Genomic DNA, 26,518 nt, shown 5'->3' on the forward strand with positions numbered 1-26,518 from the left:
TAGTCTTTTAATATTTACCTGAATTTTCAGCCAGCCGGTATTTTCCACAACACAAATATCTTCTCCACTGTTTGCGAACATTCTCCTTTGCAACACAGTAAAAAACAAAAATGAAAAATCCTGCAAAATAATGTTTAAAGGAAGTTATGATATTTTACTTTAAGAAAATAGATACAATTCAAACCCCATTTTTTTTAGAATTTATTTTACCTTTTAAAAATCTGCTACATGAGGGCAATTTTGCATAACACAGCTGCCAGAAAAAGTGATACTACCATGTATGCAATCTTGCAAAAGACTTGTGAGACCAGTTTACATGCCTGTATATGCATGCCAAAAAATCAAAATGCAGATAACATTCATATCCTCTGCAGTTCATAGAACAGAAGGAATGTAGATAGTCTTCATTTAGTGACTGTCTCTAGCAACTGTTCATAGTTACAACAGGGATGAAAAAGTAACTTTGTGACCTATTTCATATAATAGGGCTTTTGCTGTAAAGCAAAGGAAAGCTGAAGTAGCATCATAAACACAACTGTGGTTTCATTTAGTGATCGCTTTACTTAACAACTGAGTTCCAGTCCCAGTTCTGGTCACTAACTGAGGACTCTGTGTATGATTTTGCCTCTTACTAGAGAAAGTGGAAGTCACCTTTCAATTCCTCTTGTTACATTTTCTTAGGTCAGTGTTTCTTAAAACTTTCTCTCTCAGGACCCCTTTTCATTTTTAAAATTATAGAGCAGGGCTTTTCAACCTTTTCACTGATTGTACCACTTTTAGAATATGGCAATATTCAAGTACCACCAGTTGCCTAGCAAGGTGTCAAAAACTTGATGACCAAAAAAAACAACAACCGGAAAAAAGTAATAAAGTACAGGTAGTCCTCACCCCCCTTTAATATCATCTCTTCTCTCGCCCCCTTTAATATCCTCTTCTCTCACCCTTTGATATCATCTCTTCTCTCACCCTTTAATATCCTCTCTTCTCTCACCCCCTTTAATATCCTCTCTTCTCTCACCCTTTAATATCATCTTTTCTCTCACCCCTTTAATATCCTCTCTTCTCACCCCCTTTAATATCATCTCTTCTCACCCCCTTTAACATCATCTCTTCTCTCACCCCCTTTAATATCCTCTCTTCTCTCACCACCTTTAATATCCTCTTTGCTCACCCCCTTTAATATCCTCTTCTCACCCCCTTTAATATCATCTCTTCTCTCACCCCCTTTAATATCATCTCTTCTCTCATCCCCTTTAATATCATCTTCTCTCACCCTTTAATATTCTCTTCTCTCACCCCTTTAATATCTTCTCTCACCCCCTTTAATATCATCTCTCACCCCCTTTAACATCTCTTCTCTCACCCCATTTAATATCATCTCTCTCACCCCCTTTAATCTCTTCTCTCACCCCCTTTAATATCATCACTTCTCTCATCCCCTTCTCTCATCCCCTTTAATATCCTCTCTTCTCTCGCCCTTTTCTCTCACCCCCTTTAATATCCTCTCTTCTCTCCCCCTCAGCAGGACCCAGGCAATGCCTCGCGTAGCTCCCGCTGAATCTTTGCCTGAAGACTGGATGAGGCTGCCTGCCACCCCCAATCAGCTGGAGCTGTACGTGCCGATCCTGGGCTCTCAGCAGGACCCAGGCAATGCATCGCACAGCTCCAGCTGAATCTCTACCTGAAGATTATGTGAGGCTGCCTGCCACCCCAAGGCTGCTGCCAATCAGCTGGAGCTGCACACTTTGATTCTGGGCTCTCAGTCGCACCCAGGGAACTTCCAATTCCAGTTGACTTTCCCAAAGCCTGTGCGGCACTGCTGCCGCTTCACCTCATCCATTTTTACACTTTTTAAAACTTTTTTTTACAGTGCTGTTCAACCCGTCGTACCCGTACCACCTGCCAGGTGCCAACGTACCACTAGTGGTATGCGTACCACCAGTTGAAAAGCCCTGTTATAGAGGACCCCAAAAGACCTTTTCTTTATGTAGCTTATATTTACTAATATTTAAAATATTAAAAGTTAAAATTGACACATTTGCTGTTGTTACCACTTCTCGCAATTGTTTAATGGGATTTTAATACTACATTATTTTTCAATGTAGGCTGGCAAATGATTTTGATTTTGCAGAGGGTATTGCCCCCCCCCCGGGATCCTATGACTACACTTTTAAGAAACATTGCCTTAGGTGCTTTAGATTCTCTCCTGCATTTTTAACCTGAGAGTTTTTTTCATTCATTTGCTGATTCTAAATATAGGGGGTCTGCAAGAGGAAGTGTCAAAAAAAGTAAAAGTGGCAGCTAGGTTTGCGCAATCAACATCTCAGCCCTTTTGTACATGTTTTGACCTCAGATACATGTACAAAGGGATGGGATTTTGATTTTGTGGTGATGATTACCACTGACTTTTTCAACTCTTCCTCACAGACAGCCATGTTCATATTTATGAACAGTTTTGACAGCGTTTGCAATATAATAAAATAAAATTTGCTTTACTATCACAGCATCATGCTTTTTAAAAATGCCTTAGTTAAACATCAATACTACTAAGCGGTGCTTGGCTTATGTGATTTACTGTTTTGAAAAAGATTTATTTAAATATAACAATAATGCAATTTAAAACTTATACAGAACTGATTGGGTTAATTATTGTATAGAATGATAAAGCAAAATAGTAAAATGGGATGAAATAATTCATTTTTGTACAGTTAAAGAATATCAGTCTATTGTGAGGTAACACATACCTTGCAAAGTATTAAAAATTGCAAAGAGATACATAAAAATAAGATTTACAGGACCCCATGCAAAAAAGGCAAATCCCCAAGTAATTCCCAATAAGAATGTAAGGCCGGCAACACTCCTGAGATCTTGTATACTAGTTTTCCTCTGGGCACCAAGCTGCTTCTTCTTTTTGATTCTACAAAGCTGAATCAGTACTACTATGAACATACTGATGTTCAGCAAAAATATTGTACAGAAGTATCCCACAACTGTGATATAAAATACAATGTCATTCTTAATCCAGCAGCTAAAATACAAAAAATAAGATATAAATCAGTTAAAAACGAAGAGACCAAAATTTAGATCTAGCAAGTCAGCTAACTAGACCCATTAATTGAAATTAACTGAAATTAATGTAGACAATATGCATTCCTTAAAGATATATCTATCTTAATCTATCTTACCTGATTTAATGTCCAATTTGAACCATGAATCATATCTACAATAAAACCTTTTTTTAATATCCAAGGTAAGCCTTATTTAATTTTTATCTTTTTATTTTTATACACATATGTGGTAGAGAAGTTGTTACTATGTTGTGTTTTTGGTTTATTGTTGATAACTAATACCATAGAGCAGGGGTGTCAAACGTGTCATGACGTATCGCGACTTTTTTGCCATTGCCGGCAATGGGGTGGGCACAGTTTTGCTATGATGCATCCGGCCTGCGGGCCCGGCAGTTTGTCACCCCTGCCATAGAGGGAACTTTGTGAGCTTTTGTTTTGTCTTGGATTGGTAATTTAGCAAGAAGCCATTGTTGCTGTTGGACAGCTGATCATGTTTTCCTCAGATCAGTTGGGGTACAGCTCAAACAATAAAACCCTCATTTTGCAATTTGTGATACTGGAGTTTTGGTAGTCTTGGGGGAACTTACATCAGTCTCTCCTTCCCTGATCTTTTCCCTTCCACAGCTGCTAGGCTACTAGAGTATCACAATGTCCCCATGGCATGCTTCCAAGTAGTTTTGTAGCTAATGGCATGTACTATTTTTTCATGACTTCACTGCAAAAAGTAAATACAGTGAAAGTCAAGGAAGGGAACCACAGGGGTGCTGAGGTTGAGTTTGGCCCTCCATTACTGCTCACTGGAAGATTGCTTGTTGTCTCTGTTCATTCTTTTACAACAGTTGTAGCAACAACAATAATATGGTGTTGCCAGACCAAGTCTGAAAGTTTGGGAAATATTTCTGGAAAGACTATGGAGAGTGGCTATATAGCAGCAAGTTTGCTGGGGAATTCTGGCAGTTGAAAGCAATGCATCTTAAATTGATATATAAAAATGTCCATCATATGTATTGTAGAGAAATTTAAAAGACTTGTGTTTTATAAGAAAAGAAACAGCTTTCTTGCTACTATTTAATACATACAAATCTTTCAGATGATTGCATAAGTTTTACTTACAATTCATCCGATGAGCCATTGGGAAATTTTCCATATGATCCAAGCCCATAGTTATATGGAGATACTGCTAGTACAATGATTACTACTATAGCTGGTAACCCTGAAAGATCAAACACCACCTTGAGAATATGGGTGGTTATAATACAGTTGAACAAATAAACAAGTATAAATTACTTAAGAGTTGGCAGTAGGATTTTTCAAGAAACAGAAAAGATTTTTCCCAGTGGATTTCAAAAGTTCATGCCATTTCATTTCACTATCTCAATTTATCCTATAAATCTGGAATGTTTTATAGATAGGATGATGTTTTGAAATCTACAAGGAAATTATTGTAACTGTCACTTATATAGGTCTTTTTCCAAGAGTGCACACTAGCTAGCAATATACAAATATGCCTCCATTTGAATCATATTTAGGTACTAATTAAAATTTTCCTTTGAGTATTAAAAAAAAAATCTTCCTTTTAAGACATCTAGATTGCTGTCTACTAACAGCAGTTTTATTTGCTGGACCTTCACATGATTGCTACCTAGGATACAGAACCTTTCCAATAGCTTGGTATGTAGTTTGATCTGTCCTACAAATCTCCCCCATATAGAAGTAACACTCATAAATGTAACAGAGAAGCACAAATTGCAGCAGGTAAAATTTGAAGACTCAAAAATGTGATGGGAGGCTAATAGGAATGTTCACTTATTTATCTAATATAAATCACATAAATTTAGTCTTTTCAAAGTAGGAAGCATAAGAAATACCATAAGAGTTTCTATATAAGGTATTAACAATGTTAGTATTATAAGCTGTTAAATATTATTATGATATATATGTATTTTCTTAACCTTGTTTGGGTAATAAAATAAACTGGGAGGGAAAGTGACTTGCAAAGGTTAATAGTGTGTCTCAAAACCAAATGTTTTCATGAATATTAGCCCTGTTCAAACCAACAGTGTACAATATATATATAAATATGTATAAAACAGACACAATAAAATCCACGAGGCTGAAGCTAGTTTCCATGAAACTTAACTGCCCATAACTTCTCCACGTGGATAGTTCTTCTCCACTGGAATAAATAAAAGTACAGTGCAGTCTTTGCAATATAAATTCAGAGTATACATAGATATATATATATACTTACCCCAGCCAATAATGCAGAACTTTAGAATATATTTCCTAACGTATGTATTGAATACTTTCACAAGGGCAAGATACATATGAAAGGCTTCAAGGCCCATCCAGGTGAAAGAAACCAAAAGAAAATAATGAAGAAAGGCAGCAACTGAAATGCACAGACCCTGGATCTCGTACAGAGCAATCCAAGAATCCAGCAGGAAAACCAGGTTTAAAAGAAGTAGAGCAATGCAGAGCTGGATAAGAATTTTAGATGGGTAGTCTCTTCGGATTTTCCTATAAACTCAAATAAATTAAATATGTAATCTGACACCTTTTTTGATACATTTAATAATATACAGTATGATGCAGACAATATTTATATTGTTTTAATCTCTTAAACAAAAATTGTAGCCTTTTTCAAATGCTGTTGTAAGATCATAGAAGCATGAGAATCCTTGCAATTTCTACCTGAAATTACAACTTTCTACATTAGTAATTTTTTGACTTCCATGACAAGCTGTAAATGTGTTTTTCTAGTAATGGCAAGTTACTAAATTATAAAACTGTAATTACTGGTACCAAAAGTTATTACTTGAAAACTGCAGGAACAAAATCTCTATAATATTTTGCTAGTGAAATATAGAGAGAAACCAGAGAATAAAAAAACAAGGAACAGGGTTTTCTCCAGGTGAAAAGGTATCAGGTGAGGAAAACCTTGAATAGACCCATCTGAAATCTGTGAAATAAAAATCTGTGCAAGCCACTCATTTAAATCACTAACTCTAGAATCAAAAATTCTAAGATATGTTGATATATTTTTTATTATGAAATGAATTGAGAAAATCAGTTTGTCTTATCTGACATATTGTTTTTCCATTTCTACACTTGACTTCCTAGCTAAATAAAATGGTTGTAATCTAAACTTGTTTTACTTTTCAGCTGTTATTTATAAAAATTCTTTCTCAGGCTAATCAAAGATGCCTTATAATATCATAAACATACCATATAATTTAGCATAGCCAAGTACTTACTCAAATGCAATGTAGGTAACAAGAGTCACAGAAAGAAAAATAGCTGAAAGTCCACAACCTATGTAGGTGATGAAAGTTAGAATTAGCACTTGAACTGGAGATATAGTGGGGTTTCTTGATAAATCCTAAACAGAAAGAGAAATATTTTTTTTAAAATCTGTTTAAATTTTAGCAGTTTGTTAATATACACAGCTATATGTATATTTGTGTATGTACATGTATGCTATATCCATTAATTATGTGAGTTGCTTAGAGTTACAAATGTGAGGTATAAATTAAATAAACACACACACAAACATCTATATACTACCAAAACTCTCATGTCTGTAAACTTTAAATGGATGAAATGATGCATCATAGGGCAAAACCTTTTCACCTAAGGCAGGGGTGTCAAACTCGCAGCATCACGTGATATGTTGCGATGTATCATGACTTTTTTTCCATTGCCGGCAATGGGGTGGACGTGGTTTTGTCATGACGCATCTGGCCCGCGGGCCAGCAGTTTGACACCCCTGACCTAAAGTATCTCAAATAGGTTAACTTACAGAATGCATCAAACATCTGGGACCAATGATTTGTGGAATTGAAATTAGACAAATGTTATTAATTTTATGACACACAAAAATGATCATAAAGCATTTATAACATAATACAAAATATCTTAAAACATTTCTCATAGTCAATTGCTAATGTTTGACTGTGCTATGTTATTAAGCATGGGCTACTTTCAAGACAGATACATCTCTGAATATCTTTCTAAATTTTTAGGAACTTTTCAAGTACACTAGAAGCTCTGCCATTTTTGAAGGCATTGCGATATCTGGTAAGGAAATAACTCTGAAACAATGACCCAATGATTTACAGGTTACATGTAGTCCTCAATTTACAACAGTTCATTTAGTGACCGTTCGAAGTTACAATAATGAAAAAAGTGACTTATGACTTGTTTTTCACATTTACAACTATTGCAGCATTCCCATGATCACGTGATCAACATTCAGACACTTGGCAACTGACTCATATTTATGATGGTTTCAGTGTCCCAGGGTCATGTGTTCATCTTTTGCGACCTTCTGATAAGCAAAGTCAATGGAGAAACCAGATTTACTTAACAATCGTGTTACTAATTTAACAACTACAGTGATTCACTTAACCACTGTGGCAAGAAAATTTGTAAAATGGGCAAAACTCACTTATCAAATGTTTCACTTAGCAACAGAAATTTTGGGCTCATTTATGGTTGTAAATCGAGAACTATTGGTATTTAGTGTATGTATAAATTTGAACCATTTCCTCTGCCTGCCCGCTTCCTATTCCTGAATCCAGAAGCTTCATATTTTTAAACTTCTTATAATGGCACCCTATGAACCTTGAAGTAAGTTGCCTTTTCTCCCTTTCCATCCCACATTACAGCCACTGAGAAATTCTCAAGACGCACTAAGCCTCTATGCAGCTTTTGCTTAGATAGTATAAGCATTACCAGTAATATGCCAAAACTTGTCAGGTGATTGCAGCTACAGATAGTTTCATTCATTGTTCTTTCTTTTACCACACAACCTTCAGAATTCCAACTGCCTTGGCCATCTGCCAAACATTAAAATACTGCTATTATCATATTATAAGCAATATAGTTTTTAACTAGCTTAGTTAACATAAATGAAGTCACGTGATCATGAAACATACCATTTTTATCCCAGAAGGCACATCTAACAGTCAAATTCGCCTGATTGGAAGAGAAAAAAAAAAGCTTAGCTACATATCACATGATTTATATATTAAAAAGAAGTACCACTTGTTTGCTTAGATGTAGGTACATCTATCACTTCAGACTGTTCCTGTAGAGCTACAAGGAATTGTAAAATACCACAGAAACTCCCTACAGAGTTTGCTCAGGTGAGTCCTCTGAATCAGGATCCTAATTTATTCCTGTTTTTACAAATAGAAAGTACTAGTACCAAGAATAAATCATGAGGACCTGAGTGCGTAGGAGTGTTCTGGATATCTGTCAAAACATGCAAAACATCAAGCAGCTTTTGAACCTTATACAAAAAGGCTTATAAAATCTCTATTTAGTAATGCAAAGAAAAATTAGCAGAAATGGACCTTTTTTATTAGTAGTATAAATATGGATATGCAGCTTCAGTTTGAAAGACATATCTGTCTGCATTATGTTGTAATAATAATAATAATAATAATAATAATAATAATAATAATAATAACAACAACTTTATTGTCACTTTGAATGTACACCAATCAGCATACATCAAAATAAAATTTCGTTGCATACAGCTCTCATGACAACATAATTAGGTAAATTGTACCTAGATTTAAGATTATTCAGCTAGATTAATAAAAAGTATCTAAATGTTCAGGTAGTTAAAATGATTAATTTCTGAAATAAAGCATAGGAAAATAAAATATAGTGTATGAATTGGTACCTGATTAGGCCTGATATTTTGTAGCGTGACAGTCACATTTGTCTTCAAGTTGTTGACTGAAAGGTTAGCAATACTGGATGATATAACATAACTGAACAAAGAGAATTTTTTCAGTGTAGCATCCTATGAAATACAACCATGTATATCTTATTAATTAAGTATAATTTTGATTGCTAGAAACAATAGATTACATTTAAAAATTTCAAGCATGCTTTGAAACTATAAAAATACCTGGAATAGAGTTGTTTTTTTAAAAAAGTTAAATGTAATTCTAGAAGATATATGCTTATCTGGAGGTTTCAAGTCTGCCATTAATGATGATGGAAGTGTAATGGCTCCAATAATCTTTGATGGCACTTCAATTCCAAGGGTAGCCTTTTTAAAAAAAAGAAAAAAAGAACACATTGTTCCCTAAAAATAGATAATTAATCTATAGGCTTTGTGCTTTGTATAATAGATCAACATTAATGTAATAGAAGCATCCATTCTTGAGGCATGAAAAGCAGGCACATAATTTTATTTATTTATATCCCATCTTTATTATTTTTATAAAAAATCAAGGTGGGGAACATACATAATATTCCTTCTTCCTCCTATTTTCTCCACTACAAGCCTGTGAGGGGGGTTGGGTTAAGAGAAAGTGAGAGAAAATCACCTTATTGGCTTTCATGTCTGAGGCAGAACTAGAACTCATGGTCTCATGGTTTCTAGCCTGATATCTTAACCACTAGACCAGACATGTCAAACTCAAGGCCTGTGGGCCAGATCCAGACCGTGATATGTTTAGATCTGGCCCGCAAGCAGACTAGTAGGAGGAAATGATTTGAGTATGTAGTGCAGTTGTGAGCTTGCATGAAATTTGTCCCTGACGCAAACGCTGATTACAAAAGCGAGATAGCAATAGTTAGGCTAAACCAGGGCTTTTCAACCTTTTCACCGATTGTACCACTTTTAGGATATGGAAATATTCGAGTACCACCTAGCAAGGTGTCAAAAACTTGATGACCAAAAAAAAACTGTTCAAAGTTGCAATTGCACTGAAATGACTTATGACCATTTTTCATACCTATGACAATTGCAGCATGCCCAGGGTCATGTGATTTATATTTGGATGCTTGACAACTGATTCATATTTATGATGGTCACAGTGTCCCAGAGTCATGTGATCCCCTTTTGCAACCTTTTGACAAGCAAAGTCAATGGCAGGGCTGCTGATGGCCAAGTGCTTCCTTCCCTGCCTCCCTCCTTCCCTGCCTCCCTCTTTTTCATTCCCATCTCCTTCTGAAGGAAGAATTTGACTCCTCCCATATTTTCCCTCTTCCATATATTCATCAAACAAGGAAAAGCCTCCAGAGACAGAAAAGACAAGCCGCTAAGGGAACTAGCTTAAAAAGGCACATTCCCCTTTAAGAATTAGCTACTGGCCAGAAAGGAAAGTTAAGGAGCTGGCAGCTGGCACTTAAGGAAGAAAAAAAATGTAGTAAGTACTGGCTGCCGGCTAAGGCAGCCTCCCCAAATGGCTCCATTCATAAGTAAAGGAATGCTGCAGGCAAAATCCATTCAGGAGAAAAATACTTCAAAATCCCTTGCAGCAAAATTTACAGCTAATAATAGCAGAGCAATAGAATCTAACACGAGACATCAGCCATCAGCCAAATAGAAATTGCCAAACGCTCCTTAAGAAAACAAAGCCGAAAGCTTTTGCTTACCCAAATTTAATTAATTACGACAAACTCGTTACTTATAAAGACATTTTGGATAAGGACGGAAAACTTAAAGACAGGCAAGATCTACAACAACAAGGTATTGACCTAGCATGGTGGCCTTACCTACAAATCCAAACAAGATATGAGAAAGATGTAAAGACAATGGGATTCTATAAAGAACAGATAGAATTTGACCAAATACTCTTGAAAACAGATGAAAATTTGATTAAGAAACTTTATAGATTTCTGCTAAATTGGAAGATGGAAGAAGAACAAGTAAAAGAGACAATGATAGTCTGGACAAAAAACTTTGGATATTCTATAGACTTAGAAGCCTGGCAAAAGTTATGGGATAGAAATATTAAACTGACTAAAGCAGCTTCATATAAAGAAAACTTATATGAAATGTTTTATAGATCGCATATGACACCAGTTAGGCTAGTGAAAATGTTTAAAAATGTTTCGAATAATTGTTGGAAATGTAAACAAAAGCCAGGCATTTATTACCATATCTGGTGGGTATGTCCTAGTGCAAAGAAATTTTGGTCTAAGATTCATATATGGCTGGAAAAGATGACTAAAATACAGATAGAATTTAAGCCAGAATTGTTTTTGTTAGGAATACTAGGATCTAACTATGGGAAAGAGAATGAGTATTTAATATTACATATATTGACAGCTGCGAGAATAGTATTTGCACAATATTGGAAAAATGAAAATGTACCACCTGGTGAGATCATAATTAGGAAAATCCTACAATGTGCAGAAATGGACAGACTAACCCTAGAGATTAAAGAGAAAGAAGACTCAGTCTATTTTAAAACATGGGAAAACTTTTACCAATGGTTAGCAAACCGAGTTAGTGAGAAATGATTGTGAAATTTAATAAGATGATTGATGTTTACTGATTAATTGACATACTCTATAATTATTGGTTTTTTTTTGTTGACTATAGCTACTTATTATTATATTAACTATTCTCATTGAATATCTCTATCCAGACAATAGTTTGCTTGCTAAAGCTTGGAAATGTTATTGGGGGTAACCCCATTGTTGTACCTACCCTCATCCCAACCCCATCCCCGACCCCCCCCGAATCCCACTACCTATATCGATCCTGTTTTTCCCCTACCTTTATTAAACTTAATAAAATATTGTCAAAAAAAAAGAACACAAAGCCCACATTACACAAATCCCAGAACTTCAAAGTCACAAAAGCACATAAGAATCCTTCCACTCTCCATCTCCCTCCCTTCCTCCCTGCCTCACCTCCAGCCGATGCTGCCTTTCTTCATTGCTACCTTTCTTCATTCCTTGTGGAGGGCGACCCCTCCCCCGCTGCATTTTTTGCCTCTTTGTTGCTGCCAGCATAGATGGCTGCCACAGAAGTTGTAGATCAGCTCATGGCCGGCCTGCTTGATCTCCTCTCCTCTCCCCCCACCTTCCTTCTTCTTTCCCTTCGGTGCAGCTAGAGCTGACTCCGCCTCCTCCCAAGGCTGCCTCTTTTTTTCTCTCTCCCTCTCCCACCCAAACTGCCTCCTTTTATAGCTTCTCCTGTCTCTGCCCCCCTCCTCCTTTCTCTTCCGGGTGAAACGGAAGTGAGCCTGGGGCCTTTGCCTCACCCCAGCCACTCTGCAGCTCTGGAGGACTCTCTCACAGTAAGTCCTGCAATGTGCTGGCTCGTTCCCTCTCCCACTACACTTGGCTGGGCAGGGCCGCGTATCACCTGCCATGTGCTAATGTACCACAGGTGGTACGTGTACCACTGGTTGAAAAGCCCTGGGCTAAACAATTGCTTTTTGTTCCAGTTACAGAACCTTTCAATAGGTTTTTCAGATTTAAAAGTTTACGTGTTATGCTTATTGCCACTCTTTACAGAAGACAAAAAGTGCACCACTATATTAGTAACCATTCAAAGTTACAATTAATCTCCCCAAAAAAGGTACTTATAACCTGGATTTGAAATTTCAATGACCAGGCCCTACCCCAGTCCTGTGACGGCATTTTTAACACTCAGCAAGTTGCTTGCATTTACAACTATCTGCAGTGTCCCACAGTCACATGACTGCAATTTACAATGTTTTTTGCTGGAAACTGGTATTTGCTTTTGCTTAATGGCAAAAATGTTTTCTTAATGACCATTGCATTTATTTGATTATCATCACGTTTGCTTAACCACTGCAAATAAGGTTGTAGTCAGACATGCTCTTGTGATGACCCACCTGAAGACTGGCACGAGTTATAATTGTAATTCTGAGCTCAATTATAGTCATAAGTTGAGGACTACCTGTATTACATTCTTTAAAAACAAAAGCCCAGCTGGGGCTAGTTAAATAGACATACAGGATGTATTCACAATAAAGTACACCAGTATACCTGCCTGCATCAAGTTATACAATGTGCAGATCCTATACTTTTAATTTTTAATTATTTAAAAGCCAACCTAAAATGGTGTGGTTTGTTTTTGAGGAGACTTGCATAAAATTAAAAAATGGGCAAAAATCTAAGCAAGAGTTGTATTTATCTGATACATCTTTAGCTTTGGGGATTTTGGATTTACTAACAAATTCTATACTCAAACATATATTATAAAGAGTGTTACTTAAAGCCCTAAAGAAATTTTAAAAATAAAAAATATGGCTTACCTCAAGATCTGAGGAATGTTGAATAGCAAAAGAAACTTTGTTAAAAGAGCTACTGTTGACTTTCAGGACAGCCAGAGCCAAAGTAGGAGTGGTAAGATTAATGGATGTTGTTGAGAATTTCAATTTTAATCCAATTACATCCACTATTTTTATTATTCTATTGAGATAGTAATATAGATAATTACTTGTGTGATTTTTATTACTGATTTTTAAAAGTACAATAATTTCATGAAAACTTATCTCAGTTGAATTACATTAAAGTACAAACATGTTCATAAAGATAATTACTACAAAAAGTTAAATTTCTTGAGAAAAATATAGTTTTTCTTCTATACCATCTCAAGAGGATGATGTGAAATATATTTGGAAAACAATGAAAAATTACATTTCAAAGACTTTAACAAGAATCACAGGACATCTGTAAACACAATGTTCATTTCAAGAAAAAGATTTTATACAGAAATATGTTTCTTACATTATAGACACATACCTTTTAGACACTGGATATATTTGTGATTGGGGCATGCTTAGAAGGAAGCTAACCCTTTCCAGCATCGACTGTCCAAGAGATGGTGCTATTGTTTCTGCAGTTAAGTAGCCTTCAAGCTCAGAAACTATGCTGTTGACATTGGAGGCATCAACACTATTGATAGTGCTTGAATTATTATGAGAGATTTGCTCTGCAAAAGATAGAGAGGGAAAAAACCAGCACTTTTAAACAAGACTGAAAATTGGGAAAATTAAATATTCCATTTGGGGTTTTTTGTTTCTTTACTTGAATAAAAAAATTGGCATGGACAAAATACCATTAAAAAGCTTCAAAGCATTATAGATGTTTTGTTTATTTATGCAGTCCTTTGAACACATTCCCTTTAATTCACAGTAAAATCTGATGCATGTGTATCTTTTTTGGCATGAGCGCAGTGGAGGCCAAAATCAGCTCAATGAATAAATCACCACTGGATGGAGGACAGAAACAGAGGAGAAAAGATAACATTCTGTCAGGTCCCCAAATCCTTATTGTCTCCCTTTCATATATATATTCTTGTGCTTTGCTTTGGGGCCTGCCATTTAATTGGGAGGGGGGTTATTTGCTTTCGCTTGGGATTACTTTCGCTTTCTGCTTTTCTTCGTCCACCTCTATCCACTTGAGAAAGGAATGTGTCTCCCTTATCAAGGAGACGGTTACAAAGAAACAAAACTGGAGAAGACCTTGAGATTCACGCCAACTGTGCTAGTTACCCACACATCGTTGCCACCTGTGGATTGGCTGAATTTCAAATGGACATTATGACTATGGTGGGAGGAGGAATATTGCTGGTTTAACTATATCATTTAAGCAGGATTTTACCCAGATCTTGCCTTGACTTCCCTACTGTCACTAACCCCTAATAAAAGTTTCCTTTTGAGACAATGCCTGTTTCAAGAGTTCTGCTTTCTTGGGTGGTTACCTGAGGTGGGTCCTTATATAAGGTGAGATCTGCATAGTACTCAACCCGGAGAAGCTGCTGCCCTACCAGAGGAGTCGCAACTGATTTCTACATGGAGGAGTTCCAGGCAGAGAAATGGGCTGAAGATCTCCTCTGCCTAAAAGCTGATGAAAGCCTTTCCAGGGATCTGGGAGAAGCTGGACTTCTGGCACAGAAAATCGAGCCAGATGGTCACTCGGGGTTGATAAAAAAGAAAGATGGGAGGAGAAAGCCCCAAAAGTTACTCTTACCCGAGGCTGAGGAAAGAAAAAGGCAAAGAAGAAAAATGCAGAACCTGCCCCTCCTGATAAAGAAGGGGAAAAAGAAGAATTGAAATCGGGGATGATGGAAACTGTGATGCAATATGTGAAAAAAGCCCTTGACGAGTTTATGGTACAGCTGAAAGAAAGTCCCGAATCGGAAGAAGAGTTAGAAGGTGAATCGAAGGAAGAAGAGTCAGAGGTCTCCGAGACGGCTGCGGCTAGAGGCCAGGAGGCAGCACCACCATCCATCTCAAGGAACCAGAGGCAGACCACCTCAACCAGCCAAGGTGAAACCAATCCTGGTTGGAGTGAAGTTTGATGGGGACCCAAAGCGCCTGGGGTATTCCTGGCACAAGTGTTCACCTACAGGCAAATCTATGGGAGAACACTGTCTACTGATGTTGAGAAGGTGCTAGTCATCACCCTAACCCTGGAAGGTGGAGCAGCTGACTAGATGGTGACCCTGTATAATTGCAACACACCCAAATTGAGGAATTTCAACCATTTATGGCTGCTCTCCATAGACAGTTTGAAGACAAGAAAGCCTGGGAGCGCATAAAGACAGTGAAGCAGGGAAGGAGACCAGTCGCTGAATACACTGAAGAATTCAGAGAGCTGGCCAGTTGCCTTCGCTGGCCAGAAGACATCCTGTAAGCTGTTTCCAGGACGGGCTCAACGAGCTGTACAATGCCTGCATAGCCCGTGGAGCCCCAGGGTGGCTGTACAACTGGTGCCTGCTAGCCGAGGAAGTAGAAATTGACCAACATAAGCAACTACATCGTCTGGTGAAACCAAGTTTCAAGCCACAGTCAGAGAAGCGAGGGGAGACCGCATGAAGTTCGCCTGCTCCAGCTCATAGTACCGCCTGCTTCAAATATGGTAAAGAGGGACATCGAGCCATGGATTGCCACAGCAAGACACTGGCCAAGAGAGGGGATCGTCTACCAGCTGGAAAACCTCTAAGAGCCTCACCGCACTCCAGGGAGACTGCGATGAGTTCCAAGGAAGTCGTAGAGCTCCCCTGGGATCGCAACTGAGAGGATTGAGCTCCGACTCCACATCACGATGTCCCAGGAGCGGCGGAAGATGACTACAAGGATGACCCATTGGTGAGTGGGCCAATTGACCCCATAACAGTGCCCCTAGAACTCTCTATACCTGGCACTAGAAAGACAGTAAAGTTAGCTGCCCTACTGGACTCAGGGTGTACCCGCTGCATGATTAGCCCAGAACTAGTGAGGAAAATGGGCATATCCCTCAGGAGACTAAAAACCCCAATTACTTTCTGCCAACTGGATGGCTCGGTGGCAGAGGGGATTTCCACCAGCTTTGCCACCAGACCACTACGTATTGACCAGGCAGATCATGCAGAGACTTTAGCTTTTATTGTGGCCCCAGGGATGGAGTGGCCATTAGTCCTGGGTCTGGCTTGGTTAAAAAAGCGGAATCCCATGGTCAACTGGAAGGAAGGACAGTTAAAATTCCCACAAGGGGGAGCCCTGCCTGCTTCTAAAGGAAACAGCAGGAGATGTGGATTACGCTGCGATTTTGCTTCTGCCTTCAGTGAGTCAGACTTGAAAGCCCTCCCAATGGAATACTGAAATTTGGTTGAAGCTTTTAGTGAACAGAAGGCAGACGAACTCCCCCCTCACCGATCCACAGACTGTGCTATAGAAATCACCCCAGGGGCAAAACTACCAAAGCCAAAAATGTACTCTATAACTCACAGGGAATTAGACGAACTAGGAAAGTTCATCAAAAAGAATTTAGAGCAGGGTTTTATAGAGCCGGCCAGACTCCAGGTAGCAGCCCTGTATTGTTCAGAGAAAAGAAAGATGGCTCTCTTTGTCTGTGTGTGGATCATAGGAGTCTTAACGCTGTGTGCATGGAAAACATATACCCACTACCTTTAATGAAAGATATGTTAGCACACTTATCAAAAGAAATTTTTTTTTCCAAACTGGACTTGAGAGAAGCTTATTACCAGATACAGATAAGAAAGGGGATGAATGGAAAATTGCTTTCAACTGCCCCCTTGGTTGCTTCCAATTTAAAGTTCTCCCGTTTGGACTACAAGGGGCTCCTGCAGTTTTCATGCAACTAATTAATGAGGTCCTACATGATCACCTGTACAAAGGGGTTTGGGTTTACCTGGTTGATATCCTTATGTATACCGAAACCAAAGATAAACATATTAAACTGGTCAGAGCGGTACTAAAAAAGTTGCACTCTGCTAAGCTGTATGCCAAACTGCCAAAGTGTGAGTTCCACAAAGATCGTATTGATTACTTGGGTTACCATACATCCAACGAGGAAACAGAGATGGACCCAGAGAAAGTGAGAGGGGTCTTGGACTGGGCCTCTCCAAAAACCAGGAAACAACTCCAAAGTTTCCTAGGATTTACAGACAATTCATTCTATCTTTTGCACAATCACAAACTTGTTAAAAACCAGAGGGGGGACAAGCCAAAGCCCAGCCAACCGTTGGAATGGACAGGGGAGTGTCAAGCAACTTTTGAGAAACTTAAAAGACTTTTCTCTATGGAGCCATTTTTGAAACACCCGGACCCAGAACAGCCATTTATAATTCAAGCAGATGCTAGTGATGTGGCTGTGGGAGCGGTGTTATTACAAAGAAATAAGGAAGGACAATTACAACCCTTTGCTTATACCTCTAGGAAATTATCAGAGACTAAGCAAAGGTGGGCAGCTTTGGAGAAGGAGGCTTATGCTGTCCGATGGGCTTTCCTAATATGGAGGCATTTCCTAGAGGGGAGTAAAATCCCATTTCAAGTATGGACTGATCATAAGAATCTTGAAGCTACGAAAACCCCCAGGAAATTCTCCCCTAAACAAGCAAGATGGTCTCAACATGTCCATCATTTTGATTTCACTATTCATTATCTCACTGGGGAAAGAATTTCCTAGCTGACACATTGTACAGATTACCACAATATAATAGCAAGAAAGCAGAAGTGACTAAACTATTTTTCCACCCTCGTTAATTAGCAGCTCCTGTAACCACCAGAGCCCAGTTGAAACCTGTGGCTCCCCTTGAAAAGACTATTACAGGAGTTTAAAACTGCATTAGAGACCAATGAGTGGTTTCAAAACCACAATAACCTGCATGTGTTAAAAGATGGACTAACATGGATTGGGGAGAAACTTTATGTCCCAGCAGTTTTAAGGCTTAAAGTAATGCAAACAGGGCATGACTCAAAAACTGGATTTTGGATTTGTAAAAACTTTACATCTCATTAAAAGGCAGTTTTGGTGGCCTTCTTTGAAAAAAGACACAGAAAGCTATGTAGCCAGCTGCCCCATGTGTGCAGTGGTTAAACGTTGACAAGGAAAATCCCTAGGATTGCTTCAACCAGTAGCAAGTCTGTCAGCACCCTGGAGAGAGATCTCATGGATTTTATTGTAGAACTGCCTGAAAGTGCTGGAAACACTGTAATTTGAGTTGTAACAGATTTGTTCTCTAGACAAGTGCATTTCATCCCATGCCCCAAGATCCCAACTGCAAAGACCCTTGCCAAACTCTTTGTGCAGAATGTATATCGTTTTCATGGGGCCCCACAATGTATAATTTCACACAGAGGGGTTCAATTCACCTCTACGTTCTGGAAAGCTTTTCTGGACTTGATGGGTTCTAGTCAAGGGCTATCATCTTCGTACCATCCTCAAACAAATGGAGGGACACAGAGAGATTGAACTCAGTTCTAGAACAATACCTGAGATGTTTCATTAATTATCAGAAAGACAATTGGTCTGGCCTGTTACCATTTGCTAAGATGGCTTATAACAATGCTGTGCATTCCAGTACAGGTTTTATTCCATTTCAAGTAGCTAATGGTCAAACATTTGTGGCCATGCCTGAACTTCCTGTCAAGAAGCCTGTAGTCAGGAAAGCTCTGAATGAAGCCAGAGAAGCCTATAAGGTTCAGGCCAATAAACAGAGGGCGGAGCAAAAACCATATAAAGCTGGAGACCGAGTATACCTCTCCACAAAGTATTTGCAGTCTTTAAAGCCATCTAAGAAATTAGGCCCTAAATTTGTAGGATCTTTCCCTATCAAATGCATCATCAATCCTGTGATGGTTGAATTAGACTTGCCAAAGAACCTACAGAAAATCGACCATTTTCCACTGCAGTTTACTCAAACCAGAGGTCACTTCTAACCTTAGGCCTCCTGCCCCTCAGGCGCCTACACCTATCATGGTTGACGGTGAACAACACTTTGAGATTAAGGACATTTTGGACTGTCGAATACATCATGGGGTGACACAATACTTAGTAGCTTGGAAAAATGGGGGTTATTTACTTTCGCTTGGGATTACTTTCGTGTTCTGCTTTTCTTCGTCCACCTCTATCCACTTGAGAAAGGAATGTGTCTCCCTTATCAGGGAGGCGGTTACAAAGAAACAAAACTGGAGAAGACCTTGAGATGCGTGCCAACTGTGCCAGTTTCCTTTTGAGACAATGCCTGTTTCAAGAGTTCTGCTTTCTTGGGTGGTTAGCTGGAGTGGGTCCTTATGCATCCATTTTGATTTGGAAGCTTCCTCAAGCAGAAATGAGGATGGTTCAGTGAACTGCTTTTCCTGCTGAAATAAGCAATTGATGCTTTCTCTAAAGTGAAGATATAGCTAATGACCATACACTTGGGCAATGCTGCCCCATTTTTCTTGATAGAAATAAAATTAGGAAATTCATCAGAAAACAGAGATCAACAATTTTATCAAGCAAATGTTGCCATCAGTTATGGTAAGTGTTATGATTATAGATATTTATGTGGAAGTAGTCTGCATATCATGCCCATTCTTCAAAAAGTGTTTCTGACCTTACACAAGCAGAGCATTTCCAGCATTCATTAAAACAACTTGACATGAGCCTAAAAAAAGGTGCCACTATCTAAAGTTTTTCAGGAAGCTTGAAAAAAACTTGGTCTGTTTTTCTAAATAGCAGAGAATTGTGGTTGTGTGAAATCAAAAGCACTTTCATTTCTGAAGTATGCACAACCCTAGTACTTCCACATACTAATCAAACTTCATGCATATATCAGGGTCACGATAGAAGATCCATTTAAATCAATGTTACCTGTGCTTTTTTTATTTGGTCCTCCAATATCATTAGTGTAGATCATGGAAGAAGACATGGACATTATGGCCGAAGAAACCGATGTTGTATGCTGAGCATTAGATATGGTAGATATTGTGGGATATACTTCAGGAAAAGTAGTAATATGCTGGGTAGAATGTGTTGTAAAATCTGAATTAATTGTTTCAACCAAGGTTGAAGGAACAATTATATTGGTTGACTTTATAGGAAATTCAGAAGAAAGCACTGTAGTTTGCTCAGTGAAAGAATTATGAGTAACATATATATTAGAAATATTTATTGCTGTAAGCTCAGTGAAAGGAGGTGTCAAAACAGTTGTTGATTCAGAGGATGATTCAGAGGAAAAGGCTTCATGCTGCATTGTAAAAGAGGAAGGACCTACAGGTGAAACTGGAGAATCAGGAGTACTATGACCATTACAGGCAATTGGTTCATGAATATCACTATAAAAAAAAACAGAATATCGGCATCGATTTAGTTGCAGCTTATACTTTTAAAACGATAAAGAAAAATCCAAATCTTTGTCTGCCCCATCTCTTCAAAAAATTTGATTATTATAATATTTGCTGCTTTATGCTTTTATTATTTTTACTATTTTTAATGAATGCTGCACAGTGTTATGGAATTGGACAGCCTTCTAAAATTAATAAAATATGTTTATCATTAAAATAACCTAAAAATCTATTTTTGCATGCTTTCAATAGCATTCTTTACTATATTTAATCATCAATTCTCATGTCAAGGGGTTCGGTAAAAATATATACCAAAGATTTTAGCTTTTCTATTGTCTCTTTTGAGTAGCATGTACAGGAAACAAAAAGACTAAAACATTTCCTCACTGCACAATCAATACGCAGATAAGCAGGAATAAACCCCAGACAAACAATAAACAATACCCCAATCAAAGAACTACCAACTCAGACAATCAAGTAAGCAGTAACCAACAGCCTAAACAAAAAACTACCAAGGAGAAAACAATATCCCCATTAATAAGTAAGCCGCTTTAAAACAGAGAGCAAACCTCATTCCTTTCTAGCACTGAAAATGTTACCTAGTTCAGTAATGAAACATCTGTATGCAAATAACATCTGTATGCAAAGCTCAGAGAAGCACCAAGCTCTCCACAGTTCAATCATGAGCTATATGTATTCTATTGGTAGTAAGACTTGAAAAATATTCTGTCATCATACCAATTCTTCTTAGATGTATTTTAAAAATTATGCTTACTATGCAATCAACTATTAAAGACTTAATTTTATCTTAGAATAGCAGTTACATAGGACTGTCTATTGGATAAGAAATTATCTCACCTTTGTCCCATCATCAGTTTATAAGACTTTTATAGTATGTTACTTTTTCTATTTTTCCCCCCTCTCAAGGCTGAGAATTATGGTGCACCAAATAATGAGCACGACAAATAAACTCCAAACTTTCTAAATAAAGCAGGTTATACTTACCACTGAAGACGTTGCAACTCTTGGGCATTTGGACAAGAAAAAGGCTGCATGGAACAGCAGCATGATTCTGTAAACAACAAAGAATTATATGCACATACATATTAGTATTAACTAGTATATTGTTGTGAAGGCTATTAAATCCTTTGATGGACTAACTTCTATTTGTCCTATAAAGTATTAGTCTTACATAGGATCATTATGCAATCACCATATCATGGAACTTCACAGTTGAAATTCCTTGTTTAGAACTAGATAGCTGTAATATCTAATAACAACTACTGATAAGATTAGCCTTCACTTTGCATTAGCTTGTGATATTAGCAGTATGCAATTAACATCAGTGCTATTTACTATGTCCACTATTACAGCAGTATTCATAATAAAGTTAGCCTTCACAGATGAATCAAATGATATTGCCATCATGTAAGATCCAACCGACATGTTTAATGGACAAGTTTGCAAGAGGAAAGCCTCAGCAGTTAATGGGCTGTCTTCCACTTCACTCAGGGTTCTTATACCTTATGTGTACTGCAGTACACACAAAGACTTTTATCCTGCGGTCATCTGTACTGAACCGGCTGGAGTCTTCAGAATATGACATCATTCAAATGGTGTCAATGGGCAATGGGGTTATATCTCTGTTACCAGGGAAGCAAGGAAGTTCAAAGAGGGAATATTTCAATTGGTGTCATGTCTGAATAAAGCAAATTTCTGTCTAAAGAGTAGACCTGTGCAAATAATTAAACAAACAAAGCACCTCTTTGGATCCACTCTTTATAGGCATAAAGATTACAGTCATTTGAAGGCTTGACCCAGCTGCTCCAAAACTCTTTCAAACAGCTGGATGACTTTGCCCGCAGGTGCTGTGCTTTGCTGAACAATTTATACAAAACTACTAAACAGCACTACAAGTATATTTTAAATGATATTCATAACTAAAAGAACTCAAAAATTATGTGATAGAATATGCAATCTTGAAATAAAAATCCTGTGTTGGAAGACTTTTGATAGCTTTTTCATCATCTTAGTTTCAAAGATTGGGACAGATAAAACAAGCACCAATGTTACCAAGTAGCTCTAGAACAAAACTCTATTCATAATTTTCTTACCAATTAGATTTAGTTCTGCTTTTTCTTCTAACTCTGATACTATGTTGCTTATATTCATTCCTTTCTCCAATTTTATTATAAAAATACAGTTGACTATACTGCAAAGACAAGGAAAAAAGGATTTTTTATTATAACAGCTTCTGATTAAAACTTCCAGTATTTTTTAATACAAATATAGTGCAATAATATTTGAGAAATGTTATAATACAAACCTCTGGTTTAAGTCATTACACTGAATGAGAGATGACTACAAGAGAACAAGATACAATGAAAATAAATTATTTGGTCCCACTGACATAGGCATTCTATACAGGTAGTCCTCAACTTACAACAGTTCATTTAGGGACCATTCAAAGTAACAACATCACTGAAGAAAGTGACTTATGGCCGTTTTTCACACTTATGACTGTTGTAGCATCCCTTGGTCACATGATCAAATACTTGGCAACTGACTCATGATGGTTGCAGTGTCCCGGGATCATGTGATCACCTTTAGTGACCTTCTGACAAGCAAAGTCAATGGGGAAGCTAGATTCACTTAACCATGTTACTAACTTAACAACTGCAGTGATTCACTTAACTGTGGCAAGAAAGGTCATAAAATGGGACAAAATTCACTTAACAACAGACTCGCTTAGCAACAGAAATTTTGGGCTCAATTGTGGTTGTAAGTTGAGGACTACCTGTAATAAAAAAGACATTTACATATTTAATTATAGTATTATGTTATAGATTATTTACCTGACTTAGCCGTTGAAGTGTTTTATTGAAATCTGAAATACTAAAAGACATTTTTATTTGCTTAATCAAAAGTTCCAGATTTCATTTTCATTAGGAAACAGGGTGGAAACCAATTAAGTTCCACAAATTTCTCTGAACATGCAGTCTTACCATCCCCACATCTCATCCAATCCTAGGAATCTCCCCATTCTCCATAGCCAGAAACTATACAAGGACTGGGGAAAAAAACACTACGCAAGTGAAGTACCACTTGCAGAATGATAATTCCAACTAGCATAATTGCGTATGTATATTGTAAGAAAGCAACCTACAAAAATTAATTTAAACTTTATCAATATTTATAATCATTAGGACAAATATGCTTCTATAACATAACGGCAAAATCCTGTGCCACTAGCGCCACATAAGATTTCTCCAAGAAGTACCTTTCCTATTGCAATTTATAGTCAGCAAGTTTGGAGCAGATAAAATGGTGACTAAACACTCATGACATATTATCTTTTCACTCCAGACTTTCCCAATTAGCTTTAGCCAAACTCTTCCACTCCCCCATCTGCATGTCAATACAGTCTGCAAGATATATGAGTCCTAAAATAAAAAAAAGTATGCATGCTTCGGACTTCCGGTTTGGCATCATAGCGAGATGGGTGCAGGAAGGCAGGGCTCTGCTTACCGCGGCCGATTTTACTCTGCTGGGGACCCGAAAAGGGTCTAAAGTCGCTCTGGAGAGGTGACAAAGAAGGAGGGGATCCTTGTTGATTATGGAGAGACAGCAGTCAATCCTTTTGATTCAAGGAAGCCTTCCTAACGGGCAGGGGAAAGACTGCCTGTATTTATGTGGCCAGTCAGAAGCTACTGACAAGCGAGGAAAGCACTAATTAGCAAACCTGAACATTGTGGCTGGAACTGGGTGAGAACATTATCCTTTCTCTACAACTTCAAAACCTTTTCCCTGGAAAATGATTTCCCAAAAACAAGAAAAGCCCCCAGATGAATGGGAAGAGGGGCCACTGTCCCTTATGAGAAAGGAAGCAGCAATTTAATTTCTATTGGGGGAAAAAAACAGAGAAGACTGCAACTTTAACTTGGAAATCATACAGAGACATAGTCTTGATAAATTTGGGGTTTGAGAGAACTCTTGAGTTTTTTTTTCTTTCTTTCTCTTTGGAAAATAACAGTGAACTTTATGAAATAACTTTGGGCTTAAAGGTAAAAAATGGACAGCTAATGACATCCAGTGGTCAGAGGTGGAATAAAGAAAAAAAGCTGAATTTTGTTATGACTGGAGTGAACTTGGTTTGAAGCCCAGATATAGTTAACAAACTAGACTCTTTGATATTCCTGGAAACTTTCACCTTTGTAGACTGCAGCTGGAAAAAGGGAAAAACTTTTTGGGTTGTTTTTCTGCATGGTGGAAACTACTTTGAAACAAGCCTGCCTGGATTATAAACATTGATTGACTCACAGCTTTAAAAACTACCTAGAGACAGAAAGAAAATTGATTTCTTGGCTAGTTTCTTTTGGGGAGGTCCTATGGATTACTAACTGGAGCAGCTGGATACTTTGGATTATAAAGGCTGGTTGATTGAAATTGTTTTTGGGGGAGTTGAACTGAAGAGTCGTTTATGATCCTTCATAAAAAGATTAATTCGCCGCTTCCGTTAGTATAAGGGTGGGGCAGAAATCCCCCTCCTTCCCTTTTGGAGGTATTTTGCTTCTTGGGGATCTTTTCCATGAAATTAAATGTAGAATAGAAAAGAGAAGATCGAATTTCTCACCCAAGTTCAAGCACGCTGTTCACAGTTGTGCTAGTTACGTGTTTTTGGCCTTCGGTTGCTAGTAGCTTGGGCTGGTCAATGCAATACAGCCAGCCTTTCTCCTGTTGGGTTAGAAGGCTTTCCCCAAGTCAAACGGAATGGCCACTGCCATTCCAGAATCGCTGGAGCGCCCTTCTTTCTTCATTGCCTTTCTGGGGTGACTTAGACCCATTTAGGGTCCCCAGGCAGGGCAAAATCACCTATGGGGGTGCGGAGAATCTGCAACCCCGCGATCAGTCGCTACCACACAAAACCGGAAGTCCAGAAAAAGGAGTGAACTTTAGATGGCTGCTCCCGGAAGGGATTCTAATCAACTGGGATTCTAAGAGATACAGACTATGGAATTCTATGAGAGATTCAGACCTTTCTTTGAAGAAAAATGTTCAGAATTTCAAACAGACAAGGAATGTAGAAAGCAGGATCCTCTCAATGGATTGAATTCAAATGGATTGAATTCCCCATCAAAAAGGATTTTTTTTTCATATGACTACAAAAATTAAAAATGGATATAGTCTGCGTTCAAGAAACACATATAAAAAGACAACACTATAAACTTTTGGAATGCCCAAAAATTGGGAAACTTTATTTCTCATCAGCACAACAAAAGAAAAGAGTAGTTTTATATATTAAAGAGACAATGGACTCCAAACAAGTCTATGCAGATGAAGAAGGAAGAATATTAATGGTGGAAATAATGATAAATCATAAACCGTTACTGATGGTAGCAATATACGCACCAAATAACAAACAAGAAGAATTTTACCAAAAACTACATAAGAAAATAGTGGAAACAGAATATCAAAACATTTGCTTGTTAGGAGATTTCAACAAAATGCAGACAGAAAACTAGACTATAAAAGCAGTAAAATAGGGAAAAAAGGAAGAAATATACCACCTAAGGCCTTTTTCAAAATGGCAGAAGAAATTTGTATACAGAATATGTGGAGAGAGAAAAATCCAAAAAAATCTCAGAATACATTTTATTTGAATAGGCACAAATCATGGTCTAGAATTGACATGATATGGCTATCCTCTGAACTAAAAATGAATATACATGAGACTGAGATAGAAACCAATATATGGGCAGACCATAATCCGATAAAGATGACCTGGAGAGGAACAAAGAAAAAGCTCAGATGGTCGTTGAATCAAGCTTTATTAAAAGAGAAAGAATTTACACAAATAGCAGTAAAGGAAATGGAATTCTTTTTTAAAGAAAACAAGAAAGAAGAGCTTGTGGGTGCTCCGGTCCTCAGGTCTCCACCCGGTCCCCAGGAGACTTAGACCCTCCGGCCCGGGACCATCGGCTGATGCTATGTAATGCCAGGTCCGTGGTTAATAAGGCCCCCCTCATACAAGACCTCATTTTAGAGGGGGGTGCGGACCTGGCAGGTATCACTGAGACCTGGCTGGGCGTGGAAGGAGGAGTG

The 26,518-nt window shown here is 37.9% G+C and overlaps 1 protein-coding gene across 1 annotated transcript in view; it reads right to left on the reverse strand.

Moving 5' to 3' along the window:
• The window catches only part of ADGRG2 (adhesion G protein-coupled receptor G2), a 38,328-nt gene that overhangs the window by 3,198 nt on the left and 8,612 nt on the right, over positions 1 to 26,518 (reverse strand). Inside the window, exons 4-19 of the mRNA XM_029285963.1 lie at positions 23,272 to 23,311; positions 22,743 to 22,777; positions 22,531 to 22,628; positions 21,422 to 21,488; positions 19,944 to 20,407; positions 13,605 to 13,794; positions 13,115 to 13,271; positions 8,995 to 9,138; positions 8,764 to 8,886; positions 8,009 to 8,048; positions 7,806 to 7,909; positions 6,326 to 6,450; positions 5,320 to 5,588; positions 4,182 to 4,281; positions 2,745 to 3,028; positions 19 to 120 (exon numbers count right to left, since the gene is read on the reverse strand). Coding sequence (XP_029141796.1) covers positions 19 to 120; positions 2,745 to 3,028; positions 4,182 to 4,281; positions 5,320 to 5,588; positions 6,326 to 6,450; positions 7,806 to 7,909; positions 8,009 to 8,048; positions 8,764 to 8,886; positions 8,995 to 9,138; positions 13,115 to 13,271; positions 13,605 to 13,794; positions 19,944 to 20,407; positions 21,422 to 21,488; positions 22,531 to 22,628; positions 22,743 to 22,777; positions 23,272 to 23,311 — 2,342 coding nt within the window. The remainder of the gene's footprint in view (positions 1 to 18; positions 121 to 2,744; positions 3,029 to 4,181; positions 4,282 to 5,319; positions 5,589 to 6,325; positions 6,451 to 7,805; positions 7,910 to 8,008; positions 8,049 to 8,763; positions 8,887 to 8,994; positions 9,139 to 13,114; positions 13,272 to 13,604; positions 13,795 to 19,943; positions 20,408 to 21,421; positions 21,489 to 22,530; positions 22,629 to 22,742; positions 22,778 to 23,271; positions 23,312 to 26,518) is intronic.

The sequence above is a fragment of the Protobothrops mucrosquamatus genome, unplaced genomic scaffold (assembly GCF_001527695.2).
Source record: "Protobothrops mucrosquamatus isolate PMUCROS unplaced genomic scaffold, P.Mucros_1.0 scaffold_198, whole genome shotgun sequence".
Lineage (NCBI taxonomy): Eukaryota > Metazoa > Chordata > Lepidosauria > Squamata > Viperidae > Protobothrops > Protobothrops mucrosquamatus.